Source organism: Aethalodelphis obliquidens, unplaced genomic scaffold (genome assembly GCF_003676395.1).
Source record: "Aethalodelphis obliquidens isolate GAN/ISIS:26980383/991018 unplaced genomic scaffold, ASM367639v1 scaffold89, whole genome shotgun sequence".
NCBI classification, from domain to species: Eukaryota; Metazoa; Chordata; class Mammalia; order Artiodactyla; family Delphinidae; genus Aethalodelphis; species Aethalodelphis obliquidens.
The window spans coordinates 1,416,528-1,426,096 of record NW_020838033.1 but is presented as its reverse complement, the minus strand read 5'-3'; the positions used below and the strand labels follow the sequence as shown (position 1 = coordinate 1,426,096).

Below are 9,569 nucleotides of genomic sequence, written 5' to 3'. Positions count from 1 at the left end.
AATAAGCAAATCCTGCCTTTGATTAGACTGATAATAGGTCAAATAATACACACCTTGGCCCAATGGCCAATGGTTCTCCAGTGTATCCCACTGCCCTGTCCAGCACTGCTGCAGGGAAGGCAGAGGAGGAGCCCCAGAGCATTCCTGTGAGCTCACTGGGAATTTGGACATTAACTTTTCTGCAAACACATCCAGTCAGTGACAGAACCAGTCAGAGATAAGAACTTCCCTTTATTAAGTCTCCACATTCATGTCCCCTTGATATTTTTGTATTTACTTAAGGAGAAGGGAGATTGGGAATTCGGTCTTAAAACATGTAGGGTGCAGGAGAGCCCACTTCCGTTACTCGCCTTGGCAGAAGCAGCCTGATCCCTCAGTAGGATGTGGACTGTGAGCTAAGAAGGACAAGGGACTGGCGGATGCTGGTAGCTCACAAAGGAAACTTGAGATTAGGGAGACGCAATAAATTCCTACCGCTTAGACATCTGGAGCATAATCTCTGCAAGCTAAAGAATCAGACTAGGCCTTCAAAATCCCTCAAGGAACTCAGACCCCGAAGACAAGCCAGGTGAGTGAAACAAAAGACCAGAGATACCACACAGTACAAAATAGTCATTATTTATATTTTCAAAAAGAAAAAAATTAACATTTGGAAGTTCTCCCCTGTAGGAAGAGGGGCGAATTGGAAGGAACAGGACTGGCTCCTATGCAGGTGGCAAGTCAGGTACGAACAGCTGAGCAATCTGGGCTGGGAGTTTTTCCACACAGCATTAATAATAAAATTTCCTTTTCTCGTCTTTTTGCTCTGTTTTTGTTTTGTGTGTGTTTGTTTTTTAGAAAAAGGAACAGGGGAGAAGAAATAAAATCAGAGAAAAATGCCAGAAAACATTTTCCACAATATCTAAAAACAGAACCATAGTTTTTGTCAAGACAGTATGAATTCTGGATGAATTGCTTTTTCCAGTTTTCAACACCAAATAAAGATTTTTTTCCAAAAGCTACCACATCAGAATGCTCATCTTCTAGATCAAATCGTCTCCTTCCCCTTTCACCTCTCCTTGTTGTTTTTCATGAAAGGGTAACGGGAAGTATTGTGTTCTTGCAAACAGTAAGTGCTAGCAACCAGAGGGCTCTCCTGACACTTGCACGGCGCGCGGTGCGTTCGCACAAATACCCAGGTTTTAGCACAGCTGGATGCACTAAAACGTCTCTCAACATAAATACTACTGGAATCCAAAAACTGATTTTTGAGAAATTCTGCAAAAATCCTTTCTTCTTTCCTTTTCCCTTCTCTTAAAACTAAATGTCCTTTTTAAATTTTCTTTTTGCTCCAGGCACCTGACGATCTGTTCTGCTCAGTCAGATGCAGACAGGTTTCTCCAAAGTACCACCGCTGGGATGTCCTCAGGGCTAGCGCCTAAACTGAATCCCCGCAGTATCAAACTCGGCCAGGCCAAAGAGAACACAGTGACGCAGCAACAGGATTTTCATTAGGTTGAACAGCCCCGAGTCCCGGGCCCTTCCCTCCCCCCACCCCCGTTTCCCCCAAGTTTACTTAGTGCTGTTTTAAAAGTCTGGGGCCACGATGCAGTCTTTTCCCCCCACAACGGAGTAGAAGCTCCACAGATTGCGCTGTCTACCTGGTGGTTTGTGGCAGCAACAGTGGCTGCTGCTTCTGGAAAGTAAACGGAGTCTTACAACAGGCAGGATCTTAGGACTGCTTCAGGCGCTTGCGCGGGGGTCCCAGGAACGGGCACTGTGCTGAAGCCAGAGAGCGGTACGCCTCAGCCACCAAGTGGGGATGTGACACCACCATTGATTTCCACCCGGAGGTCTCCAAGACGTCCGAAGCATGACTAGGAGAAATGCGAGAGATGGGTTACCAGAGGGGTGAGTGGAGGATGAATTACACAGCCACCTAGACAGCCGAATTTCCCAGGGTTTGCTGTTATGGGTGTCAATGCAAGATGTACTCAGACAGACCCTTAATATGCATGAGAATTTGCTTGTTAGAAAATGTGCAGACAGGTGACCAGGTTACGACTGTTGTAACTCTGAAAACTAGGACTCTGAGACGCTATGTTCTCAATTACAAAAGATGAAATGTTCCTCAGGCTCTTCTCTACATCATCAATGCTCTTCATATTCATTGGTGATGCTGAGAAAGAGAAAGAGCAAGACTTCTCTGGGTCAGACAGCTCTGAGCTTCCATCTGGCTTTGCCATTTACTAGTCCCATAACCACAAAGCAGGTCATAGCCTGGGGCCTATTTGATAATCGAAAAAGAGGGGCTAATACTCACACTTCACTGAACGGTTAACATCTAAAAAGCACCAAGCAAGCGTCCAGCACAGAGTGAGCACTCAGGACAAGGAACACTTTGCTTCGGAACAATCTTACAGACTTAGGGGACATCATTTCCTGTTTTCAGGGCATTTTCTGCGTTAAGTAATGTTTACTCACCTACCCTGTGACCTCTTAGACCTCTCACCCCCCAGAACTGCTGTTTTGAGGGCTTTATTAGTAGGCCTGCTTCTCTTCCTGGGGTTTTTTCCAACTTTTGCTCCCCATCAGGCAAAGGAGTATAACATGTCCCACTGAGAATTATTTCAGAAAGTAATATGGTCATTTAGGATGAAGGAACAGTTCTACTGGAATTTACGCTTCTTTCTCAAAACAGTTATTTTACGACCTCGTCTCCTGATCATGCCTTCTCTTTTCCCCCGTTCTGCAGTCGACCGCTGGACACTCTTACTAACTCATAAAAATCCACTTCTGCTCTCCCAGAGATCTGCATGTCTTTTTTTTAAGCCGGTGAGTGTGAAGCACAGACACTATCGCTTTAGGGGACATAGCTTTTTCAGACCAGCAAGTTGTCATTTTCATCAATTCTGATCCTGCAAGGTAGTAATACACTTCACTCACCAATCAGATTAGACTGATGAAAGCAGAACCATTTTTCACACCGTCAAGCTGAAGGAAAAGATGGACACTCTCTACTTACTACTAAAAAGCTTAATGAAGCTACTCACCTGTTTCACTCACCAATTCAAAGTCTTCCTTTCTCATTCGTTAACTAACCCAACTACCCTGAAAGAACTTTGAAGGTGACAACTCACTAGTTGATGAAATCCACTGCCTGGGTTTTCAGCTGATCTGCGCTGTGGAGGTCAGCCAGGATGAGAATCTCTGCGGCGTTCTCCACGGAGAGGTTACTGCAGAGGGCATCCTCACACATGACCTTTAAACGCTCCAAGGCATACTGTAAAACACAAGCGTGGCTGTCGTCAGAGCAGGAATGCTCTGGACTGACTGCTACTGAAGTTGTTTTCTTCAGCTGTACCATCACGTAACTGGATACCTTAACAAAACTGCACAGACCACAAAAATGCTGCTACTGCAATTATAAAACAAAACCATACTCCGAAGGCCGAAATGAACAGCATAGCTGTTGCATAGCTGCCATTCAAGTTCTAAAGTCTATTAGAAAAATGGCAATTATGGAATAGACCCATATCTTCAAGTTTTCCCCTACCCCGACTACCATTAAAGTGTCTATTAAACCATCACCATCTACCCTTACAATGAGGTATTTCTCTGCTTCAAGTCGACAGGGACATTACATTTAAATTTCTGCAATCCTTTTATTTAGAGCCAGACCAGGGTGCAGCACAGTCCTTTCTACTTAAGCATTGTCACCAGCCCAGCAGGATATTCCAACTGTCCCATCAGGCTGTGAAAAGGAGCCCTGTGGTGACATTCACCAGCATCTCTACCACTAGTTATTCCTGAATGAGTGTCAACTAAAGGCCTCCTTTTCAACAGAAAAGGATAAATGGAGTCCTATCTTATCGGGGTTGAGGTTAAGATTCTTAGGGTAGAAGAACAAAGCAACAGAGACCCTGGATCCAGTTTCAGCCTAAAAACTTCCTATTTTCCAAGTAAAGGGTATAAATAAATGTTTTGGAAATGAAGGCCTAGGTTAACATTGGGCACATCTGATCTACCTGATTTGTTTTGATGCAACTGTGCTACTTGCTCTCAAATATATTATGAACTTACTAAGGAATTTCAGGGAAAAGGGGGAAGAAGGGATAAAGGAAGGCACAAGATAAAATGTCATTAATCAGCTCATAGGAGAATGATTTGCTCTGAGGGTATCCACAGTCTCCATACAGGTCCCATCTTGAGGGCCTGAGAACTGAATGACACAACACTCCTTCAGGCTGAATCATGACGATCAAACCAAGACACTTTTATTGTTATGAATTCTGGGTGAGGAGGCATATCTGCTGGCACTGTGATCTCCTGCAGCAAAAAGAGAATTTTATTGGTTTTGGGTGTAGCTTTAATTTCTTACATTTGAGTAACTAGAAAACAGTTTCCATGGAAAACGGGAATGACACTACACAAGAAAGAAATTAGGCTGCCGTTTTTGTTTTAAAAGACTGGAAAAGGTTAAGTAAATGTTCAGTCTTCATACAGTGCTGCAGAGAATATTCGTCTTATCCTTTCTCAATAAAATTCTTTTAAAAGGACTTTTACTGTGAATAGCTCTGATCCCTACTGCATAATTAGACAAGAGTAGCCATTTTCGTCCCTTGGGGACAAAGGTTTTTTTCTTAATTATGCTTCTGAAAAACCTGCCTAATGGTAGTCCTTACCCAGGAGATTGAAATTTGTCTCCTAGGCCTGGGCTATGTGTTTTGTTTTGTTTTTGGTCTAATTACACATGTCCCCAGGAGACTGGAAAAACTTAGAAGAAGCTGTTTTAGCCTCTTGGGTAAATTCTAGATGTTTAGATCCTTCCATGAAAATTTTCTTATTCTGTTTTCCTGAAGCTCACAAGGAGGTGTAAAGGTAAAAATGTTTTCAAATAAGCTTAGAGCAACGACTGTCTAATGGGAAATTTTGAATGGAATTTGAAAAACGCACCCTTCCGTTACTTCTCATTCATAAATTTAGAGCACCGCTGTGATTCAACTGCTTTAACTAACACATTGTACTGAAAAGCACCAACCTCAGAACGTCAGTTCAGGCTGACCCCCGCTCTCTCTACTTACAATAGGTTCCCAGTTGGCTCTCTGGCTGAGGAGCAGGAATGAAAACCCAGGGACACAGATGTCTAACCCTGGCTCTGAGAATGTACAACTCTGAGTTTTAGTATTTCTGTCTAAAAATTGGACCTTGTGATGCTACTCATCCTTATGGGAGCTAGACCATGAGGGGGATAAATGCCTGGTATGTATAAGCACAAGTGACTGCTTCACTGAAAATCAGAGGAAGGGGAATTCCCTGGCAATCCAGTGGTCAGGACTCTGTGCTCTCACTGCCGAGGGCCTGGGTTCGATCCCTGCTTGGGGAACTAAAATCCCACAAGCCGTGTGGTGAGGCCAAAAAAAGAAGAAGAAGAAAAAAAACAATCAGAGGGCGGATGAGGCAGAATCATTATAAACTCATGCTTATAAGAAGCAGCCATTTGGGCTGTGTATTCTACTTCCCCAGAACTCACAGCGAATATTTTCTTTCCGTTTCCACTGGAGGCAAGTTTCCTCTGGTCAGAACTGAGCTAGACTGGAAGGGTATAGGATGTTCACATTGCTTAATTGTACTTAATAAAGTCTTGAAAGGTGATAAGAAAGGTGCAGCTATTATTCAATCCTTTTCACCGGTAGCACTGATTGGGTTTACATGCCTCATCCTCTACAAACACTCCAAAAAGATGATCAATAAAGATAAAACCTCCACTGTAAACACAAACACTCTCCTCCGGGGTGCTAAGGGAGAAGGATGGAGATTACTCCCGGGAGTGAATCCTGAGAAGGCTCTAGTGCTCTCAGGCCAGAGCCAGCTGTGCCCCTCGGGTGGGCGCTGCAGCATCACGGCAGGAAAAGGAGGCACCTCCAGCAGAGAACCATCTTCCTCACGGGGTCTACTGCTGGCCGGGTTTAAGCCCTTTAACACCCTTGCCTCAACTGCCCCCCAATGTAAGAGAAGCTTCCACAGGATAAATAGCAATCCTTTTACACACACCCCCACCCCCACCCCTCAGTCACGTTTCCTCAGACCACAGGGCCTTGGAGGAACAGGTCACTGCTCTCTCTGGTCTATCTACACAATGAAAGTCAGTTTCCCAAAGTGTGTTTTGGGGAACACTAATCCCCAGAGGTGATCCTTGAGAAAAGTAACTCCAGGGTTAACTAAATTGGAGAAATTTGTCTATTATATTCTCTTTTAGAAAACTAACAGTACACACTGACATACTAAAGGTTCTGAGAAAGGTCCTGCTATAAAAGAGCAACACAAAAAAACCCAGTTTGACTTGGTGTTTCATTAACCTCTTCCCCTCAACCCTATTTTGGGAATCACCAGCCTGTTGTTTTAGGTAATAACCATATTTCCTTAAGGCTAAGATCTATATTTTTATTTTCACACTTTAACATTTCTCAAATTAAAACGTGTCTTACAATCAAAGCATACATTTATTGTAGTAGTCTCTCTTTTTTCCCAAAGATCTATTCGTCATCTTTCAATTCTGAATATGGTATATTTCAATAACTTCTAAGATAAAAGCTGAAAATGCTAATAAGCAGGATACTAGGTAAAAGTTATTCTCTTACTGACAAAGTTTAAATAAAAGTTAATGAACTCAAGAATATTTTTGTAAATTACAAAGCCAAATTATAAATCCAAATGTTAGTATTATCTGAATCTTTAAAATCACTGTGGTTAAATTTGAGATCGGCAAGAGAAGAGAGGTAAACATCAACTCATCCTTCTTCTCCATAATTAGGATGACCATATAATTTGCCTTTCAAAGCAGGATACTTTTGAAAATAAAAAGGGCGCTATCAGTAACTGTGTTGGAACACGAGTGTAAACCAAGACTGTTCTGGCCAAACTAAGATATATGTGGGACTTCCCTGGTGGCCCAGTGGATAAGACTTTGCGCTCCCAATGCAGGGGGCCTGGGTTCAATCCCCGGTCAGGGAACTAGATCCCACATGCGTGCCGCAACTATGAGTTCGCATGCCGCAACTAAGAGCTCGCATGCTGCAACTAAGGAGCCTGCCTGCCGCAACTAAGAAGCCCACGCGCTGCAACTAAGGAGCCCGCCTACTGCAACTAAGACTGGTGTAACCAAATAAATAAATAAATATTAAAAAAAAAAACGTAACTAAGAAATATGTTCATCCTGCCCACAAAGCAACATAAAAGCCCAGTCATGAAACTCAAGAGGTCACCAAGACTCCTAGTCTTGTTGTTATTGTCCTGTTCTCATCTCACCTTGTCAGCAGCTGCCAGCAAATCGTCAGCCATTTTATCGAGGTTCGGAGCCTTCCCCGTGTAAATGAAGCACATCATTTCCTTAAAAACTTCAGGCTCCACATCATTGATTTCAACCCGATTCTATGCCAAAGAAACTAAAAATGAGAAACATTCCAACGGAACAGAATCCCTAGACAATTTTCATGATTTTAAGCTCTGATGAAGAGAGGAGCTCATACCATTTTAAATCTAACACGAATGGGAAAGTTCTCTTTGCCCTATTTGATTGTAATAGCCTTTTCTCCCATCATATGTACCACCTTTGTTTTCTCAAATACAATAGCAAGACAACTATACCTTTGATTTTTCACCTTTCTTTTCCTCAGTAGAAACACGTGTCTAATACCCTCACCCAAGAAAGACTATTTGGATGACCTGCCTGGAATAGTGTTTCTGCTTTACCTAGAATGCTTCCAGACTACCTCTCTCTGCTCTCAGAAATTGTCTGTTCGGGGAACTCTACTCCATTTGAATAACATAATAAGACAAAAAAACCCAGGAAAATAAATCTGCTGCCAAACTGGGAAATGATCTGATTCTAGCCACCTAGCTAAAAAGAGGTATCTCTATCCTGTTACATACCTTTTTGCTTTCCTCCATTTCATGTTCAAACATGGCACTAAAAACTGGAGAACGAGCTACAAAGTGAAAGGAAAACAGAAACAGATATGGTTATCACACCAAAATCTCTTGGTTCTTCTGTTATGAAGAAGAGATCATTTTCTTTTTTTCTTTTCTGGCCACACCATGTGGCTTGTGGGATCTTAGTTCCCCGACCAGGGATTGAACCTGGGCCAATGGCAGTGAAAGCACCGAGTCCTAACCACTGGACTACCAGGGAACTCCAGAAGAAGAGATCATTTTCTTTCCTGTCCCACTACTACAGAAATGGTCTTTTATATCAAATTATGCCAGAATTATAAAATTACTTTCTTTTTATATTATACAATAAGTGAATAATTATTATATAATACGTAGGGAAAATAAGAAATCACTTCTTTCAAAATAATTTATTGGCTTCATTCCAACCATTCATATTTCAAGGAGATTACTCAAATTACCTATGTTAGATGACAATGATATCCTCTGAGTAGATCTTGGGGTTCAAATGGAAGCTCCTTCATGGTCTAAGCAGGGTGTCCTAATACCTGCATTTTTGCCTGGAACAATGATACCTACACTTCCTCCGCTTCCAGGGACCACACAGCAAGGAGGTCAAGAACAGGGCTCAATGGCATCCCTTAGCTAGGTGAAGTGCAGGCTTATTTATGGCAGGCTGTCTGTTCCTCCAAGCCATGCATGATCAACAGAGATGGTAACGCCCCAAAGAGGTGAAAACAATCTTAGGTATCACAATCATTTGTGGCCCTTCAGATCTTAACCCAACTAGACAAAATCTTATTCCTTAATGTCTTAATTTTTTCCTTAGGGGTGGGAATAATGAAAAAAAGGTTCAGAAACAGTGTTCTAAGCCATGCCCATTCTAGTCTAATGAACACCATGAAAAATAACTAAACTTAATTTCAACCATGAAAGTAATAAAATGGCTAAGAATTCAAATTTTATCATGTCCAATAAATCAGGGGTTTTGGTGAAAGTTGAGACTACCAACCTCTATCGAAGAGAGGAGGGACAGATGGAATACATAGAAGGAGTTTCAGCTAACAGGCACCTGGAACTTTGACCTAATTTATGTCAGAAAGGACTAATTTTAGATTGGCCATTTTCTAACCACATAATCTTGGGCAAATCACGTAACCCTCTGAACCTCAGTATTTTAATCTATTCCAAAAGAATATCAGTTCTCATTGTTCTTATCTCTGCAAGGCTATAGACTATAAGGTACTATATAAATACATTACAGAAGCTGAAGACTAAAGGGCTGGTGCTTTTAATAAAGAGGGAAGGGTCCAAGGCAGCAATATGCCTAGAGGGATCAGTGGATAGAGAGAAGCTGATGTTATGAGAATAAATAAAATAATCTAGGGAGACTAAAGTAGAGTGAAAAGAGAACTAAGGCAGACCCTTAGGGAATAACAGCGTTTAAAGGGATGGGTGAAGAAGAGGGAGGCCACACATTAGAAGGCGCCAGAAAGCCAGCCAGAGAAACCAGAAGAAAGGAGTCAAATAATATATAAACTAGAGTCCCTCAAACTTAGGAACTAGCAGGTCATGTAACTTTGGAAAACCGCTTTTGTGGCATGGAGGCAAACTGAGGGTAAGTGGGAGGAAAGAATAGA

At 42.2% G+C, this 9,569-nt stretch overlaps 1 protein-coding gene across 4 annotated transcripts in view; it reads right to left on the bottom strand.

The window, feature by feature from the left end:
• Positions 1–211: 211 nt before the first annotated feature.
• The window catches only part of SPOP (speckle type BTB/POZ protein), a 67,656-nt gene continuing 58,298 nt past the window's right edge, over positions 212–9,569 (bottom strand). For all 4 annotated transcript variants that reach the window (XM_027094310.1, XM_027094312.1, XM_027094311.1 and 1 more), the window contains 4 exons: positions 7,912–7,967; positions 7,288–7,410; positions 3,120–3,262; positions 212–1,856 (listed from right to left, as the gene is read on the bottom strand). In XM_027094310.1, coding sequence (XP_026950111.1) covers positions 1,712–1,856; positions 3,120–3,262; positions 7,288–7,410; positions 7,912–7,967 — 467 coding nt within the window. In that variant the 3' untranslated portion in view covers positions 212–1,711. The remainder of the gene's footprint in view (positions 1,857–3,119; positions 3,263–7,287; positions 7,411–7,911; positions 7,968–9,569) is intronic.